Source organism: Barbus barbus, assembly GCF_936440315.1.
Source record: "Barbus barbus genome assembly, chromosome: 20".
Classification (NCBI taxonomy): domain Eukaryota; kingdom Metazoa; phylum Chordata; class Actinopteri; order Cypriniformes; family Cyprinidae; genus Barbus; species Barbus barbus.
The window spans coordinates 22,908,561-22,934,361 of NC_136748.1; the positions used below are offsets into that span (position 1 = coordinate 22,908,561).

Genomic DNA, 25,801 nt, shown 5'->3' on the forward strand with positions numbered 1-25,801 from the left:
CTGCCCTGCGACCGTTAGCATGTGAAATTGGGTAGTCTTAAAACCCCCTAAACAAGGGGATCAACACGCATTCGTCAAGCTGTGCCGCCCGCCCGCCCGCGCACACCAGCGATCTCCATAGAGCTCTCCGGTCCTTCCGAACGCACTCCGCCACGCTTCCTTCCTTCAACAGTGACAAACAGCCCCTCCGTAGACTGTCACCGTGCTTTAATTTCACTCTTAAAAGCTTCTCCCCCACCTCTCCGCATGATCCACAAACTTTGTATTATTCAACCACTGGCCCCTAATCCTCCCGAGCTAACAGAGGGAAAAATTAGCTTTTGTTAAGTGGCGATTTCTCCTGCTAAATGGCAACACCCTTTTGTGGGAAGTATTCCAGGCTTGAGAGGCTTCATTAGACGGTTCGGATTTAAACCGGCGAGATGGACTAATTCCCTCAGACGCGCCGTGTCAAAAAGCCTGAACGGCCCAGGAGAATGTGCAAACGCTAGAAGGAACCTGCGCTAACCTGGTAATCCCATCCTGTCCACTGCTTTCTACACCCACCCCATTGTTTGCGGCACCAATCCACTTTTGCCAAAGCGGCTTTAGAAGGAGGTATACAGGGACTGCCATCTAGGCCTGCTTAGACCCAGCCTGAGGGGCTTACAATACGCTCTCGTCCTCGGCATCTCCCCCGCTTTACAAATTCAAATCTTCATGGAGACTAGTTCACAAAACAAACACTGTCAGTTTGATGGAGCCTCTGTAACGATATGCAAAAGGCGAGCCGGCAAGGTGCTCAGTTTTCCTGAATAGCGCTGCAGCTTTCAACCCTGCAGGAGGAGGACGGGGCTAAACAAATTAAGATAAATACAAAATACCACCCTATACGTATTGGTTTTGAGAAGTGGCTTCAACTCTAAAAATCTTAAGAGGATTTAAAAGCTGTTGGTTACCTTGAATAATTCCGCACGAGCCATGCAGGAGAAATCTGTGTGCTGTGTACATCTCTGCTGACAATAAAAGAAATGGAAAAATAAATAAAATAAAGGCCAGAGTGAGGGCGAAAGCCACCAGCGTGTGCACAGAGCCTTGCCAGCGCTCACAGTCCAAATTAGTGACAAGTTTATTCCCTGCCTGTGGTCGGGAGAGACTAAAATCCCGCCATACGACAGCCACAAAGTGGCACAGGGACTGTTTGATGTCTTCATGTGGGATATAGTAACCTCTTAAAGCTTGTATGCAGTCCAGAGCACACAAGATTACACTCTCACAATTACAGTAGGAGGGAATTGTTTACTTCTTTACAGATCACTGGGAAGTCTGTTAGTCCCTCATCTGTGACAAAAACGATAAACTGCAAATTATTTGGGGGAGAATTGGGGCAGCAGAAAGAATGCTGAATTTGAATTTAAAACGTGAGGAAGTAGAATTAAAATGTACTGAAATAAATTAAAATAATTGGACAAACTTTGAACATTGGCTTATATTGGTTAATATTTGGTTAAGATTTTTTATTACATTGAATAAATTAAATTTGTGGGCCAGTGTGAAAGTACATATATATATATTTTTTTTTAAATCCTGTGTTGAATTTATTTGAATTATAGTTCAGTACATTCCTCTTCCTGTCATTTCAATTCAACTTCCTGTGGGGTGTGGCCAATTCAATTCAAAGTCCAACACACAAATTGAAAGAGAGCCCATATTGGCTTAACTCTGCTTTCCTAAATTAATAATTATGATTTTCTAAATACTTATTTTTTTCAAGTATTTCATACAATTTAGTTCCTCCTTCTCAAAAGAAATCACTTGCTCTGATGTTTAAGGTTTCATTTGACGCATGGAATATGAGCAGGTTGATTGACTGGCTATGATTACACTGCCCTTGAGGGTTTAGCGGCGTTGTAAGTTTCTCTCGGCCATTATCACAACACTGATAGCACACATGGCAGCGTTTAGAAGCGCCAGGCTTCAGGTATGCCAGAGCCATCACACACTCTGTGCTTTGCAGCATAGCGCTCATATGCTGAGCGTCTGTTGGCTCACAACACATCTCTTTGTTTTGGAACCAGCCCCAGAATCCTCATGCTGGTAAAAGTTGTGTTTAATTCTGTCGCTATATCAAAATGACAAGGAGACCACCGGTTTCTGAAAAAGAAAAGGAGAGAACGAAACTCACATATACACTTCTCAGTCTTGCTAGCAAGGGGAATTCACTCATACACACGCAACCGGACACACATACACACACACTGTCGTGTGATGCCTTTGCCAAACCACAAGCGAGGGGCCAAAATTCCATAGGCAAATGCTTGAACCCAGCAGGGCTTTGACAAAGGGAATAGAAAAATCAATGGAAAGGTAACATTAGTGAAAAGTGTACAAATTGATATGCTTAAATTAAGGCAAATCCCTAAGGACTGAATAAATGGAGCTCATTTCAAAGGTAAAATACTCAGTTATTTAAAAAACACACACACACACACACACAAGCAAGTAAAAAGACACCGCATTTAGAAACATTTTATCAGGTTTGCAAGGACGCTAGCTGCAAGCTGACGCTAAGTAAACCAAGAAAGGAAATTGAAATGTAAACATGTTACTTAATTACATGCTAGCAATAAGATCAATTAAACCAATCAGGTGTGAGACTAAAAAAAAAGGGGGGGGGGGGGGGGGGGGAGAAAACAGGAAGATCTGGAACAAAATGAAAATTAAGAAGGTAAATGATCCTATTTTTGGTTCTATTCTCCCAACGTCCTCCATTCAGATGGTAAAGACACCGAAGCCCTCTATTGCAGAGTCTTCTTGTTTAGAAATAAATAGGCCAAACAATAGATTTGAAATGCCTGTCTGCGGTTGAGGGGCTGTTTTCTTCTGCTTGCTTTATGACATTTCATTACATAGAAAGCCGTTTAAATGACTGCTCTTTTTCTTAGACCAATTACAGGAGATATCTGAGACAACAGCAAGAGAGCGATGCAATAAAGAGGCCTGCACAAACACACAAATGTGCCATCTCCTCTTTCTCTCCGGTACATCCGACGCCATCTACTCCTGACCCCCCCCAAAACACAAATACGCAAGCACACACTAACTCACACACACACACAAATCCCCACATCCACAAGCGCCACCGCCACCAATCACAGCCCTGACGCCAGGACATCAATTCTCGCAAGTCGCAGAAAATTACCATGCATGAATGCAAAAAAGCCTGATCAGGAGTAATTAACACGGCTTCATATGCAAATTTTATTAATGCAGAACTACAAAGTCATTATGCAAATGAAACTTTCGTCAAGCCTCTTGACAAATATTCAGAGCTCCAGCCAAAGAACAGGTTTTTCTCTCTTTCACTCAGACTCTGTACTTTTTTCCAAGGCACAGAGAATGTATAACAAGTATGTTAAGTTATTTCAAACTTGGGAAATCTTTTTTTTATATTCTTATGGAAGTTTAAATCTTAGCAGTAAGGCGATGATGGCCAGGCATCCGCAATTAAAAAGCTGGCTCTTGGTAATGACTGTTTGGCTTTGGAGCGAGGTAATGAACCTGTAATTCTGGGGGAAGCGTGGGGGGGGGGATGCGGATATGAATATGCATGAGGCTCACTGCCTTTGATGATTAAAGAAAATTTTAATATTTAAATGAGTGCATGCAAAGTGATTAACTGAAAAAAGCAACGAGGCAAAATTCTGAAAAGGATTTCAAGATGCTGAGAAGAACATGGATGCAGCTTTTCTTTTTTATGGTCTATTAATGACTAAAACAGTTTTCTCTCGTTCTTTCACTCTCTCTCTTTCTCTCGTTTTCAGCTTCTCACTCCTCCTGGCTTTTCCTGTTCTTGCCGCTGCTGGACACGACCCAAATGCAAGGATTTGGAAGGCATTTCAAAAGCTAAGTAAAGGTAGCACTTTTCTGAATTTTGAAGTAGTGGATTAAACACACAGGAGGGAAGAAATTAAAGTCTGGTTCACCAAAGGGAACGGCTTTAGCAGCATGTAAGGCCATGTCATAACTATTGAGGATGGTTTGACATGAGCCGCAGTGGGCCATGCAATCAACTGCCGATTAAAAGAGATATTGCTAAAACCAGACACTCTACTGTACTTTACTTGACGGCCACAAAACTAATAGCTCTAAACATATAAATCGAATTGATTTTGCAAGCTTGATTACGTGTTGCAATAATGTAAAAATGCTAATTATTCCAAATGCAAATATAGAAATGTAGCATGTTAAGTCAGTAAACAAACTATTAATGCAAATTTGGACGTTAATCTTAAGTCTTAATAAGTTTAAAAGGTGCAATGTACATCTAGTCCAGGAAAACATGACCAAAAAAATCCCTTCTTGTTTGCTTGCACCTTAATGCAACATTCAAAGTACTTATCCAGGCTGCAAATTTGAAATGCACATATGGGCAAAAAAAGACAAATGCTGCATTATAAGTTTGAACCAATAACTAATGTGGTTAATTCCGACATTTAAAAAAGTGAGGAAAAAATGGTTCAACTAGACAAAAATGGGCAATTTTCACTTCAAAACGGCCGCTTGGTTTGACTTCAGGCTTTTCTGAAACAACTGAAAGGGAATAAAACAAGAAGACCAGCAAGAGAACTGTATCTGAGGCAACATATTAAATCAAACATCTATCTGTGCTCACTGATTCAGGCATAGCCTCTGCACCGGGGCAGACTGTCCTCCTGCCAAGCCTTTGTGAATCTTAATTGAAAAAATGGCATGTGTGTCTTATTATGGAAGCATGTTTTCGATATCTCTGCGCCTGTGTTGTGTCATTATTTATTGAAGAGCCCTCCCAGAGTATATGTTGATTCTGAGAGAGGGACATGTACTCCCAATTGAGATGTTCTGTGCAGCGAGGGAGGATCCAAATTTCTGTTTATTCTGGACTGTGCATGTTCATCTCTACTGGGCAGAAAATAAGAAAAATATACCATCTTCTGATGTACTGAAAATTCAGTCTGCTTTATAACAATATTAAACATCTAATGGGCAGCGCATATTCTCTCAATTCCCCGCTGCAAATATTGAATTTAGACATTACATCAGAGAAAATGTGAACTGTACATGTAAGATAGACTAAACAATGAAACCTAGTCAACCTAATGACTAATAACAAACAAAGATGAAATCTAAATAAATGCTAACATTTGAAACAAAGCACATCATGCACAGTTACAAAGCTGGCAAACCATGCTGGCACCACACCACTGCAAGTGAAATTCTGAAACAAATCTTTCTGGGCAAAATCTCAAAAATATTTAGGAAGTGAGGGCACGTAACAGAAACCGGACGGGCTCAGTATCACTAAAACAAGGACTGGATCGTTCTCCAGAGTGCGCTCCATAAATAGAATGTAAACAATTAGCATATTTGAAGAATTAAAGATGCACTCAGTATTTTTTTTTTTTTGTTGTACTGTATAGCATTATGCTAAAGTTTTCAGTAACCAAAGCATAAATGTGCCTAGTCAGCCATGATTAATTTATTCTGCGTGCAAAAATGTCTATTAAAATAATATAATAATGTGATTGTATTCAGCTGGTCATGTGATCTCAACATTGTGGAACCCTTAATACTACTGATAAGATTGGGGTCTGTTTTACACATATTTTCTATCAATTCAAATACTATTCATTCCTTTACGCTTTAAAATTTTATATGAAGAAAAAAAACTGAGAGCACATTTAATTACCATTCACAATGAATCTGTGACCATCAAATATGCTGATACTGAGGATGTCAGGCCCCGAACATCAAGCGTTTTGGCTCCTGATGAATCGATTTGCATAACACCTACAAACGGTTCTGGCACTAGACTCGAGATGGCATTAATGGCAGGTGTGGGCTATGAAGCGACAGGGGCCCAGCGGTGTGATCACTCTCAAGGAGAGGCAGGGTGAGAGAGGAAAGTGTTTGAGGTAAATTTCTTTATAAATATAGCATGTCTCATGAAATATTCACCACGATGATCTGGTGAGCCAAGGGTCAGAAATAACTCCCCCTGTCGCAGCACTTGTTAGATGTGTAAAGCTGTGTGAGTGTGCTTGGATGGTGTGAGTGGAGAGAGAGAGAGAGAGAGAGAGAGAGAGTGAAACGTTGACAGAAACAGGGGCCCGTCATGGTAAAAGACATGTCCACCGTCTCACCACATGGCCAGCTGGCGTTCCTATGGTGATAGAATGCGAGCTAACTGATGCAGCCTGCTGTGAGCTTTTAGATTGAGCACTAATGCAATTTTATGGCATTTTATAGTTACTTTTTAACAACAACAATATATTTATGCTTATTCCTTCCTCGATACTGATAGCCCTAAGTATTAAACTTCAATTAACTGCTAAACTGCTAAACATGCATTAACATTTAAACTTTATTTGAACAAATAATCTGAATTATCAAAAATAAATAAATCAAATGATCTAAAAGACTTTGTTTTTGTTATTTTGTAAACTTTATACTTTTAATTTTGAAAAAGAGTAACCTTTATAGAATGTTCAGCATTCAAATAGTAACAGCGACAACAGAGTATTTGCGTACCGAATTAGTCTTGCTTCTTATACCTATTTGCATACCAAAATGTGATCAGCCTAAACCTAAATATAACTAAAAATGCCTAAAACATTGTTTACGTCTTGAATGTCAGTCAATATAATATGACTAATAAAACTAAACTAAAAAATCTAATTAAATAAAAACGCTCAAAAAGGTCATGTTAACAGTGCTGCAACCAAATATATCTGGATAAATCAAAACCCTTAAGGAAATGTTTGCTTTTTATTTGTCACTCTTATATACATACTGATATTTAAGCCAACCTCAAATGCAACATTGGTTTGGAATGGTACATGGCTGCATCACCACACATGAACACCAAGGAGAGCTTGATTACAACCAACACCAAACACTCTGAGAAATAAGCCTTTATTTGCGCTCTTTATTTACACCACATCTGATTCGGTTTTCTTGAAAAACTAAAACACAACCATCCCTGTTGGGTGCTGCAGGACACAAACAAACAGATGACAAACAGAGCTTGACACAATCTTCTTTCCTTACACCATTACACATGCAACATACAAATTTTGCATCTGATCACTTATATGTCATAAAGTCAGTGACTGCGAATTCATAGCAGATTTAGAAAATTAAACATATAGGCAAAATAAAAGAGATGGAGAGGAAGCTCACATTCCCAGAAGAATGTTGATTATTCCAGCTGTATTTAGACATGAATATGTATTACCTAGACCAGAGCCTACGTTAAACAAAAACACCTATTTTAAGATTTTATGCATAATATTATCTCATAATCCTTTTGTTTCAGGTTCATGAGATCATATTAAATTATTGCTCTTTAATTAAGGCATCCTCAGCGAACAATGCACCGTGGTTCATAGCACCTCTATCTGAGATCTATAATTAAATAACAAATACCATTAAATGCCTGGCCAGCTTCAGCAGGCTAAGGCATCTAGATGCATTAAGGGGTGGTAAATGTCTTATTTATTTGTTTATTTATGTATGTATTTCACATCTGCACTGCTTAATGGTGCACAGTGGCAACAACAGGTATGTCAACCATCTCAGGGCCCTATTTTTCAGTGCCACTGAACTGTTTTAACCTAGCTGTGTGACACGAGAGGGGCTCTAGTGGCTCGTGCACGCAAACCAAGCCCTCCCAATGCCCCCCAGCAGCAGCTCCTATCGCCTGAGGGTATGCAGAATGTCATATTTTATTTAATTAGGGCTATTAAATATAATTAAATTCCGCTGAAACTTAAGACGGCTAAGTGGCAATACAATACGGTGCCGAGCGAGCCTGTGTCCTGCTGATATTTATGCAAGAAATATTGAATTCAACCCTCAAGTGGTTCCTCTTCAATGGCTGTCCCGTATTGTCATAGATAACGTTGACTTTTTCATACACACTAATAAAGAAAAAGCCACTGGGAGAATTATCGCTAAAAGCAATTTCAGTAATCAGAATACTTTATCACAAGGTCTTTTTCGACTGATTATAGGGTTTCCGGAGCAAAGCACACAATGTTTAGTTATCATCGAGGAGTCTCTAGAGAACAGTTACTTATATGTGACTTAATGAAGTTGCCGTTTAGTACCTTCACTCAGCCAAAAACCAAGAATCATTTGGATGATTTTCCTCCTAAAGGCGCATAATATACGCAAGATATGAGCCGTGATATTGGGAACGTTAACTTCAGGAAGGAAGGCCAGAAATGATGCTCTTCCTGTTGGATTATCTGTGAATCACATGTGAGAGGCCAAGAAGAGAGGGCTGATGTGATAGAGGCTGATGTGTGGGAATGAAGCGGTGGAGTTTAAGACCTGTCACAACATTGCTCATGTGTCAAGGTTACTCGGAGGTTTAATGAAAAGATCAAAATGCACTCTTGCCTAAAAAAAAAAAAAGATGTGAGGGTCTGGAAGAGCAGGGAACTCTTGCGAATATAATGTCAGTCTGATCAGAGTTAGCTTTTGGAATTGTATTGATGGATTCAGAAGTGGTCTTCCTCATCAACATCTCTCTCTCCCGCATTCTCAAGCTTTCTCTCATTTCTCCACTTGAAGCTGGCAGATGGATATATTATAGAAGAAAAAAAAAAATAAAAAATTCATGAAAAATGATCTGTGCTTTGCCAAGCACGAGTACCACTGCTATTTTGAAGGCGGAGTGGCTGAGTGTTTTTTTTGCGTGTCATTTCACGTCAAGAACAAATGGAACGGGAAAGGTTTAGCATAAAAGAATACTTTAACCTGCTGGGAGGCAATTATGAATACAAGGCAGCCTGTGAGTGTTTAGCCGCATACTCAAGCTGACATTCAAGCGTCTTAATCACTTTCAGAGGATGTTTCATCTGCCGTTATATTCTTCTCTGCGAACTGCCTCCCTCTCCAGCCCTGAATTAATGAAAGGTGAAAAATTTACTCTTGCTAACTGCAATATGATTTACAAAGGCAAATGTTCACCTTTCATATACCATTTTTCAAATTCTGAAGTTTAAATTAGATTAAAACTACTTTTCACAAACGAAAGATAAATTTTGTCATTTAAGAGGGCATTGACTGAAATAACATTATTTGGATAATCTAATAATATCACTTTTTTTTTAATTCGCAATAAAAGCAACATTCTTACTTTTTATCCTTAAAAATACAAGCTAATGTTTTAACATTTACAAAAAGAAAATTTTGTCAAGAACAAAAATTGATTATATTCTGAATAAGTAATTTAAAGGTTTACATCAACAAAAAATTTTATTTTTACAGAAGACAAAAAAAGAGACGCAAACACCGGTGAAATTGGCCCAAAATATAATCATTATATAATATAATACGGTCAAACTATGAGAATGATATGTGTATGTGTGTGTGTGTGTGTGTGTCTTTGCACTAAAACATTCGTTTTTGAACCCTGACCTAAAGTTTGTTTTTTGTGTGTGGTTAGCAAAGCGCACGCTTACCAGTCAGTGTTTAAAAAAAAGGAAACATCAATGATGAACTGTAGTGGAGCAGTTTGCACGTAACTGTGTGGACGCTTGCATCATATTTCACAACTGATGCCAACACTCTCTCGGTGCGAGAAGCCAGCCAGTCAGTCAGTCTGGGAGTGAAGTCTGCCTGCATCATGTGAGTAATTTAGCAGCGGCCTCATTATTACAGACATTTAAATACACGAGGCATTGTGGTGGCACAGAATAAATTGTCTCTGATGCCGCGGGTAACTTTTGCAAATAAGGATTGTGAGGCATTAAAAAGCGACGTTATTAAAAACCGAGGCAGTGTCATAAGCCCTGCGTTTCCCCCGGTAACTTTGTCCAACCTAGAATATTATTTTATGAGACCCATTTCCCAAGATCCCTCCGGGTTCTTTGTGAAGGACTTGACTGCGCTGTTTTGTTAGATAACTGGGAGAGTTCTCTCCCTACAGCTGGACTAAACTAAACTGCCTCTTTACTCCTATTCAATAGGAAACTCGCTCTTTTAATCCTACTCTATCTCTTTCTTTCTCTCCTCTCCTCTCTCCCTCTTTTTTTTGGAGCATTTGAATTTTAATGAGCTTTTCACCTTTTAAGCAGATGGCTCAGGCTGGATTTCTCCATGAAAGTAGGGTGAGTTCTCTGTCACGTCTTGCACAATTTGTTTCAACTACCAGAGTCCTTCAGGGGGTTTTAGGGCTTTGAGTCAGTAATGTGATGTTTCACTTTGCACGGCGTAGGCTCCCCTAATGAAATCAGCTGAAGGAAAAACAATCTCTCTTGAGGCTCACAGATGAGCGGTATCACAATCACTACAGGACGCCCAGAGTCCTACCGAGGTAAATGAGTGCATGTCTCCCTTTGTCTGTAACTCTGCAGGCTCTAAGTGTACATTTGCGCACTTCAGTATTAGAAAACACGCTGGCGCGAGAGAATATGGGAGTTCATTAGCGTCAGCTTTCAAGCCTGCTCAAAACTTTTCTGGAGAGAGTTTGACCTACCTGCCAGGCCACTTTCTTGCTTCGGGCAAATTCCTTTTGGGGGCGTCAACAGTCTCTCGTCCTCTTCTTCAGGTGTCACTTGGATTCCAATTTCGACCGGTTCCACCACTTTCCTCAGCTCTGTGCGGGGCGGCGAGGGGCTATTGCGGTCCGCCATCTTGTCGTAGCAGCCGTGGCCGGTCGTCAGACCCTGGCATTGCTTTTTCTTGTGTTCGATGAAGAGCAGAATGTCCCCCAGGGGAAAGGTTAGTTGGCACTGGCCACAGGTGAGGAGGTCGTGGTCGCCCAGGCCTGGAGGCAGAGGCCCAGGCATGCTGGGATCCAGCAGCGGGTGAGGGTGAGAGTGGAGATCAGCCACGGCCAGTTCCGCATCCACATGCTCAGCTTCCGCTATGGGGCAAAGCAAAAGAAAGAAGCCTTTTAGATAATAGGAAATTGTTAACAAATGCTCCATCTGTGCACTAATAAACAAAAATAATTGTTTATTAGTCTAAACAAATAAAAATTTATTTAAACTTAATAACTTACTCTGCTACTGAAATTAGTTTCATTTCTGCTGACGTAACCAAGGCCATGTGGGTGAGGAAATATATTATCCAGTATCATAGAATAATGTGCTTAACCCGATTTCAGGTCCTGATAATTACAATGAAGTCCCACCCTAGATTATTTTCCACATAATATTCAGTTTCACTCTGAAATATGTCACTTCATGCATTTAGAATCATTCAGATACATCACCACGGTAATTCAAAATAAAATACTATCCTATTAGGTTAAATTATTATTTAATAAAATAATAATAACTAAATATTTTTTTGTCTCCGTTTCACTCTGAAATATGTAATTTCCTGATAATCTAATGCATGCGTTTGCAAATAAGTTGTTACTGTATCTGTATCTCTCCATACTTTTTTAATTTTCTTCTTACACAAATTCATTAAAAAAATCTTAGAATTACAAGGGAAACTGAAATAAAATATTTGGGTCAAAAAACTATTATTCAATAATATCATAGCATAACATAAAACACCCTCACTCAATGAAATACAAAATCTCACTCTAAATTATTTCCTGCTTAATATTCTGCTTCACTCAAAAATGCACTAGTCACTTTATGCAAATTAAATGCATTAACAAACACTGATTCATCTTTAGCTCATAATTTGCCACTGTATTTACATCTATCCATGCAACCCTAACCGCCTTCGCGCACTAATTCATAAAAAAAAAAAAAAATAAATACTGACAAACACATCAGTGAGGGAAATTGAAATAAAATACGAATGGCGTGGAACTTGAGACATAATCACACATTTTCTAAGAGTTCAGGGTCAGGTCATTTAGCATTTTGTTATTTGGCAGCTTGTTAAAATAAAGGAAATGAATGTTGGGGCCCGTTTACATTCACCTATGTCCCATGACAGTCCCACTAAACTTCGAGAGCAGAAAATAAAGGCCGACTTAAATTTAATCATCCCAGCGGCCACACACGAGGCACCTCGCTCCAGTTTGGCGTGTTCTGTCCTGTAACCAGCCAACTCTTGATAAACATCCATATGTGAGGCCGAGACCCAACAGCAAGGCACTGTTATAAATATACAATACAGTATTTGTGAGCTTGAGAATGAGACCGCCAGACCTGAAACAGAAAGTCTAAAGGGAGAAGAAAGAAAAAAAAAAAAGCAAGAAGGAAGGAGGGAGGGCTCCGTTTTTGGCTGTGAGAGATATTTGCACAGCCATGAGAGCAAGAGGCCCTGCAGATCTTCTGGTTGATTCTGTCACCTAGATAAACAGCGTGGAGCGGCGGGTGCTCAAACCACAAAGTACGCCGGACAACCTCGGTCCCTCTGCCTCCATTTTGAAATTTCAGCCTCACCTTTCAGCACGCGGCCACAATTGGCCCTTTGTAGCCCAACGCAGAGTGCAAGAGCAGTTTTATCAAAGACAGTAGAGGCCCTTGACAAAGCCCAACACTTAGAGCCACACAGCGAGCAGGTGCGGATTTTTGAAGTGCACATAAATCTGGGAGGAGAATGAAGGAATTGTCAGAGCCTAAAAAACAAATGTGGGATGTTTTTAAAGAAACAACAACCCTGTAGAAGAACACAAATTAGAATGCATTTATTAGACTGTTTTAATGTTCAAATTTGGCCTGCACACTTTACACGCTTTTCACCAATATGAGGCCTAAAAGCCTCTTTGAGAAAAGCTGTGAGAAGAGACAGACGGCGATAGAGACAAAGATGGAGGAACGGACCACGCTGCTCACACAACACAGGTAGCCCTGTTTACATCTCCCAGAGGAACCGGCTAACCACTAATTTTCGATGATAAATTACGAGCAGCCTGCGCATCCATCTGCAATTTGTCCACGGTCCAAATTATGAATGCGGACAGATTTGTAATGTCAAGCTCAGAATGCAGCTTTGAAAACGAAACCACTAACCCCCCCTCTTATCTTTATTTCAGACGATACACACTACATTAGAGCTGCTTTAGATGTGCATCCTGTTAAACAACAGCATCTAAAGACTTTGCAATCATATTAAGAAAGCATTTTGATTAAATAAAGCATTACAATATATATATATATATATATATATATATATATATATATATATATATATATATATATATATTATATATTATCATCTGCACACACATTGTACACATTGTGTTTTCAGATTTTGCACTATAATGAAGGAAATAACTGAAGATGACTAAGGTAGTTGAGCCCCCTCAAATCCAGCCTCCCTGACATATAGGAGTGGAGCACAGACCCCCTTGGGGCAATATCAGCCCATCTGTGCATTAAATTAGTCTGCATGTAAATAAAGAGAAAGGCCTGCACAGAGACTCATCAACCTATGCAATACACTGTATTAAAAATATGACTGTGGCTACATTGTAGTTATTTACTTACTACAAATAAATTATTGTTATTTAAATTTTACTATTCATATATTTTGAATCACAGAAATGTTTTGGATATTTGGTATTAAGTGTTAAGTATTAAGTATTTTTTTAATCAATTATATTGCATATTATACATATGCAATATGTATAATATATATATATATATCATTTCTTTTCTTTTTTTCTTTTTTGTGAGAAGTGAGAACCTTTTGTCAGGAGGTTACATATCCAATTTAACAATTTACTAAAACTCTTTATATATAAAAAATAAAAAAACGTAATTTTACATTGTAATGTTCCTTTTTTTATTATTTAAAGCTTTAAATTATTTTATATATGAAGACTTTGTGACTCATCTGTAAATTATTTTCTCTATAGCTGGGGAAGGTCTCACAACAAAAATGGTTTTACATATATCTGTAACTGTTCTTGCACCTGTGAGCACTTGCACAAAAAAAGCATATGCATTTGAACCAATAAATGAAGATTGCTTGCAGGCATGTACATGAGCAATATGTGTGCATGTTTGTGTGTCACGCGTTTGTGCATCCTGGGAAACTGCTCCAGCAGAGATACGCACACACACATGCATACAAAAACAAACACTACTACAGGAAGAGGTAATTTTCAAATGATTTACAAGTTCAAGAAGACAACATGAACCACACAGCATATTTTTTACATTTGTATTAGACTCAGATAAACAGCTATAATTCACCAAAAAGGTAATAAGTTGTACAATAAAAAAATAAGTTATAAGCCGTTATAAGCTCTCAAACTGCGTAACACGAGGTTAGAGTGAGATTGCAGCCTCTTAGTACTGTGGGAGAGAATTTGAGGTGCGCTAGTGGAAAGTGTTAGTTTAATGTGTCATAGGTCTAGCACAGACCTGAATCAAAGTGACAGCTGGAGAAAAAAACCAGAGTGGTAAAGAACGTGCGCAGCTGAAATTTTCTCTCTCCCTCTGTCCCTCTGTCTGTGCCGACCACAGGAAACACGCTGCTTGCAAGCAACGCCGCTAGTACGCACTTCAAAAGAAGGGACCCCCGTACGCACAAACACACGCACACCAGGTGTTGTAATCATGTAAACATACGGCATAGTCTTGGATTTGCCTATAGAGTCTGAACTAATCCATAGGTTAGTTAAATGCATCAAGTTGTCAATTATTCACCCTCATGTCATTCAAAACATCTATGAAGTTTTCTGTGTAAAATGTCCAAACTGATTTTTTTCAGGAGAATAAAGGAGAACGGTGATTAAGCAAAATTTCAGAGAATAACAACTTTAATTCAGTTGAAGACTTAATATATAAACAACTGTGGAAAAGAGCAGCTCGGACATTCTTCCAAATGTCTTCTTTTGCTTTCCACAGAAAAAAAAAGTCATACATGTTTGGAAAGACAAGGGGATAAATAAATGATAGAATTTTAATTTTAGGAGATCTTTTTCTTTAAATAACTCTGCGGAAGGTATGAGATTGAACTAAGCAGGCCTGATCCGATGGTGTACGTTTCCTGCTCTAGGCAAACAGGTAAGAGTCTGCAATTCCTCACAGTCACACACACTCACACACACACACTCTCATCCAGCAGCGATAACAATGCTGTCACCAAGGTAACATTACAGCTCATGATTTTCTCTGATCCCTCAACAAATACTCCATATAATTCTATCAGGGCCACCGAAATGTCAAATGTTATTTGTCTTTATCAAGCACTCTCTGGCAGCCAGAGAGACAGACAGTGAGGGACAGTGGAAGTAAGAAAGCCTGAATAATATTTATAGGTGGCTAAAAAAAGGATGATATGAAATGAAATCTCGACTTTGGATAAAATGCACACTTAGTATTATACCTCTATTTCATTTTTTGAATGAAAAAAGTGCAAGAAATAGACTATTTTTTTTTCATGCACATGCTACCTTGACATCCTGAAATCAGTAAAATGTGGTAATGTTAAAAATAAGCCTCATTAACCTAAGAAAGCTACATGTATATGAGTCAGAATGAACACCAATGGGATTTCAGTAAAACATAAAACTAAAAACAGACATGGCTTCCAAAAAGGAACGCATCAAGGAAGGAACGCAAGGCACGTCTTAACACAGTTTTGGATTTATCCTTTTCCATTCTGGATTTACGCACCATTGTTCAGGGGCCCTCTGACTCATGCTTAACGGAGTCTTTTTGTTTGTGAGGAACCAAATTGCTGTTGACAGGTATTTGGCTGATCACGGTACAGTCTGGCTTTCCCTCCAAAACACACAAAGGTCTGCGAGTTATGCAACAACTCTTTAGCAGCCCCGCGTTAACGTACCTTTCATCCTCGGACTGTCACCCTACAAAACCCACCATTAACGCTCAGCACTATTTGGCTCACAGTTGAACTGTTGAGAATTTCCATAGCGATACCAGAATGAAAAGTCACAGTCAAACAGGTTTTGGAGGGTTTTTTAAGCCATTGCAACTGTTAGGGCCTAATTAGACAACACACACCATTTAACGGATTTCATATTGTTTTTTACTGGGTCCATAAATTTTCCTATTTAAATCTTGAAAGACTTTATAATGCTGTCCAGATATAAAAATTTACCCCGCGCCAATTAAAGCGATTCACAGAACTGTGTGCGTGGAGGGCAGAGCGTGCTGAAAATGAAAGCCAGGGAAAGGGCCTAATCAAACAATAAAAGCTCTGCTTTACTGTTTGTGCATTATTTTCCTATGTTTCCCATCAGCCCGAGCTGCACAAGAGCAGAAGCAGTGGGTGGGGGCTTCGCTAGTCACGCTGCTACGTACACAAACCTGACCACACCAGCCCACAAACTCCAGTTCAGAAATACCCACCCGTTACCCAAGCACAAAACAGAGATGCAGGCTAGCTGAGTAGGACAGGCTGGATTTGGGTTGAGCCTTCTACTCAGACGGCACGCAAACAAACAAACAAACAGGTTGGCAAAGAGATAGCAAGTCAACGGCAGCCGTCTTTTCAGTCATTTCACATTCGCAAAAGGGCTGTGTAACACATGCACATGTAGCAACGGCGCTTACAGGAATCTATCAGGAATTAATTAGTCTGTCATTAATCTGTAACCCACAGTCAAACGCACTGACGCTCAAACCGCAAACCTCCGCCTTGCGCTAGGCCTCTAGTTTTTCCTGTTTTCTCTTGCTTAAAAACTTCTCTGCGACCTGTTTGTTTAGCTAAATATGTGTCAAAATGTATGACATAAAGCACTCTTCCGTGAGGGACACCATCATGCTTTAGCTCTGTTAGCCTGAAGGCCTTTGCAAAATCCTGTGAAATAAAAACAAAGCGGCGTCTTGTTCAGGCTATTTAGCTGCTTTAGCTTGCAGAGCGCTTCTGTGCAGATGCAAAGGTTTTAAAATGCTACTAAATGCGTGCGCGGTGTGTGTGAGCATAAAGCGTGATGCATGTGCAAATGAAGCTGTTAGCAAGAAGAGAACAGGGATCATCGTGGCAGCGGTGGCGGAATTTTAAAAGCGTGATCCTCGGCCACTGCGGCGGCACTAGTCCATTGTTTAATTAAAAAAGGGGGGGAAATAGAAAATGAGTCGTCTTGCAGGTAAAAAGAGATTAACATGATGATGTCCACTGGGAGACCGTCTAAGCATTCCTATCCCTATCCCTTTATCGGCAAATCTCATCAGGGAGATATTACCTAATATTTTCACAAGGAAAGGAATTATGGGTAGCTGAAACGACTAAATATCACCTGAAGCTTAGCATCTCTCTTTTTTTCCCAGCAAAGGTTTTCTTTCTAATGAAATAGCACCAAAAAAGGCACGTATATCACAATCACAGAGCTAGTAACATATTCCCACACAACACGCTCATCTGATGCTCAGGAAGCGGAGCGCTTCCATGCTCAGAGCCGGTCAGAACTCAGCCAGCTGTGGGACGTCAAACACTCAAGCCACCATTACGAGTGTCTGTCTCTCATAAATCAAGCCATGAAAAACTATGCCCACTTTTGATGCCGTCCAAAGGATTCAGCCGCCTTGATGCATTTATACTGACAGACAGGCATAGACTTCAGTACATTTCATCAGAGACGGCTTTCTGTTGCTCTCTCACTCTCCCGTTCATGGTGCAAACAAAAGCCACCTGAAACTGAAAGGAAGAGAGAATATGCAAGCGTATTAATCAAACGTGCCAGGCAGACATTTTGCCCATTGTTATGGGGAGAGTGTAAGCTCTGTAGAGGCTACCATTTTTTATATCACAGACTCAAATTTATTTATTTAGATAGCAAGAACAATAGGTCCTCAGTCAGAGGGGCCCACAAGTTCCAGAGCCACTTCATCATTCACTTTTTAAGCACACTTGGCAAAATGAACGAGGTGACGTTCAGCCTAAATTTGTTTGTTTTGGTGTCACGCTTGATGTCCTATCTATATTTAAAGCTACAAATCAAATACTTATTACACATCTACATGAGCATCAAGAAGCGATCCAGCTTTCACTGTAAATAATTAAATAAGTTCTTGAGTGCTAAATACAAAGTCAAAAAAGGAAAGAGAATGACAGAGCCTTCATGTTGTAAGACCAGCTGCTGCTGTGAGGCGTTGACAGTTTGCATCTGAGCATGTGTGTTAATGGCAGTATCATTTGAAACATCTACGCCGAGTCGTCGGAAGCCGCAGCCCCCTATTTCACTCGACTTACCCATTTAAGTACATTTAGGAAATATGTTTTTACACTTTTCAGAACTGCCTTCCAACCCCTCTGGCAGACTTAGAGCTCCCCCTAGCAGGTCATGGCCAGCACACTCTGCACTGCAAATGTAAGGTGGCCCAATTCAGCACCCAGAGAAAATGAAATAAAAACAAAGATATTTGATTCCCTGAACTGTAACAGAATTAAATAAAATAAGCATTTAAATAGCAAGCTTAAACATATTTTCAGACCTGATCAGTTTGACTTAAAATATGCCTTGTTTAATTCTAAGTAAAACCATGCCTATTTCATACATGCAAATGACAACGAATAAGCAAATCTTTTACTAAAACAAACTAATAAATAAAAGAAAGAAACAAAAAGGCAAATACAATGATTCTGAATTTCTGAAGCTGCACACCTCTCTTGCATTAACGCCTGTGTCTGTCTCCAAATTCACAGTGGTATCTTGACTTTTTTTTTTTTTACTATAAATCAAATATGTTATTGTTTATATCTAAACAAGTAAGAATGTGTTTCAATATAAGCTATTATCATAAATTAAAATTGCTCAGATGTGATGACATGAAGTCATGGCTAAAATTTATGTCCTAAACCGATAAAGACAGTTTCCTGTACTTGCAGGTCTACTGTGAAACGTGCATATGAACATTTATGTTACAACTTCATAATTCTGCAGCTCACCAGAGGAAAATGACCTTCTCGCTGTCATCAGATTTCCTTAATTTAAAGATGATATCTGTTAACTCACTTTTATGTTTATTTTAAAGCACTACATTATAACGCACACTCTGTGTAATGACAAGAAAAATTTAACAGGTGTCAAAAATCAAATTTAAATTCGGACAATTCAGTGACGACACACTCACGTGAATACAAACATTTAGAAATGTGTCTGCAAATTATAGTAACTTATTGAATGTTAAGGGTTTGGAAGGCAGGTGATATTCAGAATGAATTCTTACTAAAAATAAAAATAAAAATAAAAACTACAAAATTATAAAATACTCTTCAGTTAATAGCATATAATGAAAATCCCAACATATGTAAAGGAAATGCGAAAATGCGCTAAACACTGCAACTGGTTGCATTTCACGCAGAACTAATAAACCACTGGGTTTATAGAATATGCGTTTGAGTGGCATAATGTAGCACACAACCACAGGCTGCCAAACCATTAAAACTACTGATGTACAGCGCTGCAAAGTTTGCAGATCGCTCACGCCGAGAACACATAAATTAACATGTGGACGTAAAACTACACACACACACACACACACACTTCAACACTTGAGCAGACAAAAATTGCCTCTCACTAACTTGAGGCTAATCCAGCTAAGACACCGTGGTTAAAAAAAGCTAAATACCACAGAAGACATGCTGACGAGCAGACATGCACACACACACACACACCCTTGTTTACAGCTCCAAATATGTCCTCAAAAATTAAACTTTGAGGTTGAGACCACACTGCTTTTGACCTTGACATTTAAAGCAAAATTTGACAATTTAACTATTACAGAGAAAAACCAGATATATCAACTGTCATCCACATTTTCCTGCTCTACAAGAAGCTATATCAGCCACATATCAAACAGAATAAGAGCGAACAAGGGTCTTTAAGCTTGCACAATTGCACACACACACATACCAGTATGCATGAAGAGTTCATACACTGCCTACTACAAACAAAAACACTCGTTACATCAAAATCGTAGCCACAATCTGCATGTGATGAGAATTCTGAACTACGAGGAAAGAACGCACCCCTGAGCTCAGATGACTATCTGCTAGCACCTGGCCTACATGCCCTCTGCATAAAACCCAATAAAGCATGATACGTTTGAGGACCCTCTCTGAAGCTTATATATTCATTCACCGGTGATGCAATGAACACCTTTCAATCTCTAGTTTCTAAGAAGGAGAAAGTCGACCACCTTCCTTTTTTTCTCTGTCTCTCTCTCACTGTGTGAATGTAAAAAAAAAAAAAAATACAAAAGCTTGATGTCTAAACTGGCGTCTGCTTTACTCTGTGCACGTCTGCATTTGTGTCCGTTTGTGAGTGTGTGTGTGTGTGTGTGTGTGTGTGTGTGAGAGAGAGAGAGAGAGAGAGAGAGAGAGAGAGAGAGAGAGAGAGAGAGAGAGAGAGTGAGTGAGAAAGCACTCAGGGAAAGTTCCTTGGTGTAACTGGAGCATTCTGAAATTTAAAGCCCAAATTAATAACCACAGCCATTGTACATGCAATGACTGATGGGACATGTGATAACTATAGAGACAGAAATTCAAAAAGGGCCATTTTATACTAAACTAGAATGATTGTTTTACATGCATATTGAACGGATGGCGTTTATGCAGTAAACACAAACCGTTTGCATGCTAGTGCACAATGAAATATGGAAAAATTATGTATAAATTAATGTCATAATCGCATATGCGGACAACATAGAATAAGAGCTGTGCATGCCCTATGGCAAAGCTAACTGCATGCAATGCAAGCCAGATAATGTGCATTAAGCTTTAAATAACATCTCCATTCTCATTGGGTCATAAGTCATAGTCATATTCGTAAGTCGTAAGTCATATTTGTAAACTCAACAGTAAATTCAAAAACACAATGCACAGGTATGCTAAATGTTTACAGTACAAGCGTGTAAATATGTCTATGTACAGTAAAAGATTAAGCCATTAGCGAAATAATGGTGTGTGTTAGTGTATATATGCACAGCATACATGGCCCTAACCCTGCAACACAAAACAGATTTGGGTGGTATTACATCAGAATATGCTATGAATTATCTAGGTTCTGTAGACTACACTAAAGCATGAATATGAAACTAAATCTGGAGATTTCATTGTGTTTTGAGTGATTAGATTGACACTGGTTTAAAAATAAATTGCTGGACTTATTTTCTGCAAATGATGTAAAAGTCTCTCAAAGAAAAATCTAAAAGGTAAATGATATGAAGCATTAGAATATAACTGCTGGCTTTGAATATAACTTTGTCAAGAAAAGTCTCTCAATTTCAGTGTCTGCCTCACATTACCTTCACATCACAGTCACAACCTTGACTCGGGGGCAAAGCTAAGTGTGAGAAACATTATTAGACCTATGCCTGCTTTGTTTCTTTGTACACTCGTACTGATTTAGCAAACTTCAGTTTTCTCAACAAAAATAAAAGCACTGTATAAAAGGATGAGTTGTGTAAGAAGCCAATTTAGTATTAAAGTAAAACTACTTGAGTGAAACTAAGCATGCTTGACATTTGTATCACCTAATTTGACATTACGATGTCAAATGAATTTCATTGAAATAATTTTCCTTGCTCTGACACCTCTTTTCATTCAAGTGCACATCTAAGACTTAAACGCACAGATGTTGCATAATTACAATAAATTTTCCGTAGTCTTAAAAAAGTAACAACAACCTCAATGCATCCGTGCAGCATGCGCTGCAAAAGCAAAACCTTAAACCGTTCCTGTTCTTGGTGGTTACAGGTAGCTGCTCACCTTGAGAACTATACTACAAATATCTTGTAAAAAGTGCAAAAGGCTTTGGTTTAAAACGAAACCTGATACATAAAGTTTCATTGCATCAGGATTTGAGAAGAAAGGCCTACAACTCAAGCATGCCACTTCTTGAAAGTAACAAAAAACATTAATAAATAAAAGAACTAAAAAATACATACTGCAATAAATTATTTTAATAACCTTATATAGCCTAATAAAGGTCCAAATCTTAGATGGATTAAAGTAGATAAAATAAAAAAACTCAATATTCACACTAAATTAGCATAATTTATTAAATTATGCTTAAATATTAACATAACACACACCTCACTTACCCTACACTTTAATTTAATGTAACTAAACTTAACTTTACAGAAACTTTGCAAGGGCCTGATTAATCACTGCAATTTCAAGTTTTTAATCTGATCTCCTGGCCTGCTAACAATTCTTACATTAACTATCTGATATTAAAATGAAACAACAGAACTTAAACAATACAAATTAAATGAAAGATTTGTATTTTAAGCAAGTCCAAAAAAAAGCAGTATTTACTTCTTTGAATTCAGTTTCAACCAAATCACTTTTTAATTCTTTTAAGTAGCACCAAGCTCATAAACCTGACTGTTTGCTTACAGCTAAAGCTATAAATATCTGAAATTAATTCATTTAACTGGTCTATTTTATTGTATTTGGAAAAAATTAAGATTTATCGCATTTTAATGAAATCGGTTCATTACTAATACCACATAAAATCTCACACACAGATCGTTACTCCTATTACTATAAAAAAAATGGCCGAAAATGACCGAACAACCACTTAAACACAAATAAGTAAAATAAAAGATGGACTTACGTGTTATAATTTCTCTTTGCGACAAATGCTGAGGGTTTCCCTGCTTGCGACGGGACATTGCCCTGGCATTTACACTGGCATCGCCCAGAAACCCGCACAAGGAATAGTCGGCTCGCGCCTTCTGTCCTCCGTGTCCGTGGCGTGGGCTTTTACCCCCCTCGGTAACTAACTTTTCCCGGGACTTCCAAAGAACTGCCACAGCTCCGGGCCGTGGATACAGATAGGGGTCCCGTGAATGTGAGAGAAGCGAAAGTGTCTTTGCGCTCCGGCTCTCCAGATGACCAGAGACGCGCAGACGATCAGTACCTCAGCGACACACACATGCACTTCAGCTGTGTGCCGAGCGCGATCTTTCCGAGGGCGAAAATATCCTTCACGAGTGACAGTTGTGAAGAAACCACTGGAAATGTCTCAGAACGTGATGCCCGGTGCGTTTGGGTAGGTTGGACCCTCTGGTGGCTCTCTCTTCGTCCGGTCTGCGCCTTGTGGATTTGTCAAAGGCAATTAGATTTTTTTTTTCTCTCTTGAGTCAAAATAATTCTAAAAAAGAAAAACGGTCATTACTTATTAGGTTGGATGAAACGAATCCAATTTCTCCTTGAGTTGGCACTTGAGTGTGCCAAGCACTGGACAGTTCTTTTGCTCTCCTGGGCTCTAAGTGCATGCGATGCCCGGTTACTTTGCACTCTCTCCAACTCTTTGCACTTGCTCCCCTATTCGGCTTTGCGCACTGGAGACCAGGGACATGGACTTGCCACCTCCTTTCCAAATGAATGAAGCTTTTTTTTCTCCCTTTTCTGCCTCTATGAAGATGGCGGAGTCCTGCTTCTCCGGGAGCTCTCGGTGTCTCTGTGGCGAGGGCTGCCTCCGTACAATGGGATAAAATTCAAGTTCAAGTGCGGACGTGACGTTAAGTCTACAGTGGGAAAGAAAATTGGAGACTGCAAGAGCACTGGGGGCGACTAGTGGTGGCTTTTCACAACTATCGGATCACCAGAACAGTGGTGGAGAGCGTGGACATCGCGAGCCGCTGTCTTACACTCACACGCGCGCGCGCGCGCGCACACACACACACACGCGCGCGCACAAACACACAGCACCTGATAGACCGGCGCACTGCTTGTCTGGATCCGCTTTAGCGCAAATAAAACAATGCAATATTGCATGCACTACAACGTTGGCGATGAATTTAAAGGGGAAAAGGTTGCAAATAGCTTTATTTAAAAATGTTTTTATAAAATTGTTTCCCATTGCATGTGTGAATGCGCATTCAATTTGCATCTTTTATGTATGCAAATAAATAAATGAATAGAAAAACCGTGATAGTCACGCATTAACAGTAAATATTCAAATCAGAAAATTTCAAATCATTTGATGGAAAAGATTAAAGCACGGACGGATGCACAAAGAATACACTTCAGTGAGACATAAGTGTGCTGTTTACCTCATAAGCAATAAATTACATGAGACAAGACAGGCGTTGATATACTCACACATCACATTTCTTCTTTATGTGTTTTATGTCCTACAGAAATGACATTATTAAATTAAACCCACATTTGGAGAGGAAAAGAACATCATAAGGAAGAAGTGTTCAATGTGCATTTCTTGATCCTTTTTGCTAGGCAATCTAATGTATATTCTTAGCATTTAAACCCACATATATGAGACCTTAATTTGACCAAATCAGTTTGAACAAATGAATGAACACTACACTAAAACTGTTGCATGAGTGGAAATGCAAGACTGAATACTGGAGGAAATTAAAATAAGGAGGTGTGTTGTGCAAATGCTTGCATGATTTGAGTTTACTGGGTGAAATGCAAGCGATGTTCTTTTGCATCTGTTTTACACTCAGCGTACAGAAGTAATATGAAAGCTGGTCATGTGGCTCAGATTTTTGGGATAATTTCTTATTGAGTTTCGGAAACTGTAACACACACAAAAAACTATATATGTGGGATATAAGTAAATACACAGGTTAACAATAAAGGTTCTTTTGTGGTTTTAAGGCTCAGCAAAAATGTTGTCTTTTCAAAAATAATTTTTGCCTTTATAGGATTTTTTGGACAGTTTCTTCAGATCAGTGCATGCATTTCTAGGTTCTTTAAAACATTGTGTTCTAAAAAACTAAAATAATACAACATTTATTTAATTCACTTTATCAGACTGCAAACCTTTTTTTCTAATAATTTCTTTTTTTTAATTCATGTTTTATTGAAGTCAATCTGACTAAATATGGTGACAAATATTCCACTGTGACATGACTATTAATTCAAAACAAATTCCTATGATTCATGCTTTCTGGGTAATCCATTTGCAAATGCAAAGAGGGCAGGAAGTAACCCATAATCACTCTTGTTTTGGAGTTTTAGGGTTAAACTGAGGCTCTCAGAGGTAACACTGTAAATAACCAGCTAGTTTGTTAGAAATGACATTTCAATAAAAAAATAGAGGTCACACTTTAGTGTTCATACATGTGTTAACACTGAGAAAACCTAATGAACTACAAGCACTAAATATGTAATTATTTTCCAGAACTGCGTGTAATTAGGCATTCTTTTTGTTATTGCCATAGCACTTAATTATAGTAACATGTAATATGTGAACATGTTTAGTGTAAACTGAAACCAATTAGATAGACATACTGTGGAAAAGTAAGCTAATGGTATGAGATTGAGGGGAACAGAACAAGTTATTACCATTTTAATTCATGGAGACTGTATCTACCTTCAACTGTTGATTAACTTGGTGTGTAATAGAGTCATGTTGCTACCAAAGGCACACAGAGGGTCCGGCTTGTGCCAGTTCAGAGGCAGGTAGATTTCAGGCGGAGCGCCCAGATGAGAGCGTGTCTGCGTTGATCCATCTGCTCATGATCCATCATGGGATGTGACGCTGGGTGGCACAGCCTCGCCAACAATGCCATATATCTGCCGCTGTCTCTGATATATCCTCCGCCCCTGAACTCTGTTAAACAACACCAGGATAGATAGATAGATAGATAGATAGATAGATAGATAGATAGATAGATAGATAGATAGATAGATAGATAGATAGATAGATAGATAGATAGATAGATAGATAGATAGATAGATAGATAGACTCAGTTTCCTTAAAATGTGGCAAGAATAGCTGAGTGATTTACATTAGAAATGCCAGGTGTTGCCAAAAAATTACATTTTATGATTTACAATCATCTTCCTGGAAATCAAGATTGGAGGAGGTTGTTGCCGATACGGGCTGTTACTGCTGGATTATTCTCCCTATAAAAAGCGTGAAATGTTCTCTGAAAAGCAGTGGTTGCCCACAGTA

At 38.9% G+C, this 25,801-nt stretch overlaps 1 protein-coding gene across 5 annotated transcripts in view; it reads right to left on the bottom strand.

Moving 5' to 3' along the window:
* LOC306885954 (B-cell lymphoma/leukemia 11B-like) overlaps positions 1-23,547 on the bottom strand; it is a gene marked incomplete at both ends in the record, with an annotated part of 46,205 nt that extends 22,658 nt beyond the window's left edge. For 2 of the 5 annotated variants that reach the window (XM_079442785.1, XM_079442782.1), the window contains 2 exons: positions 10,508-10,897; positions 22,487-23,547. In XM_079442785.1, the coding sequence (XP_079298911.1) occupies positions 10,508-10,897; positions 22,487-22,544 (448 nt within the window). Of the gene's footprint in view, positions 1-10,503; positions 10,898-22,486 lie in introns of all 5 variants that reach the window. The other 3 variants (XM_079442784.1, XM_079442781.1, XM_079442783.1) reach the window with 2 other exon arrangements.
* Positions 23,548-25,801: the final 2,254 nt, after the last annotated feature.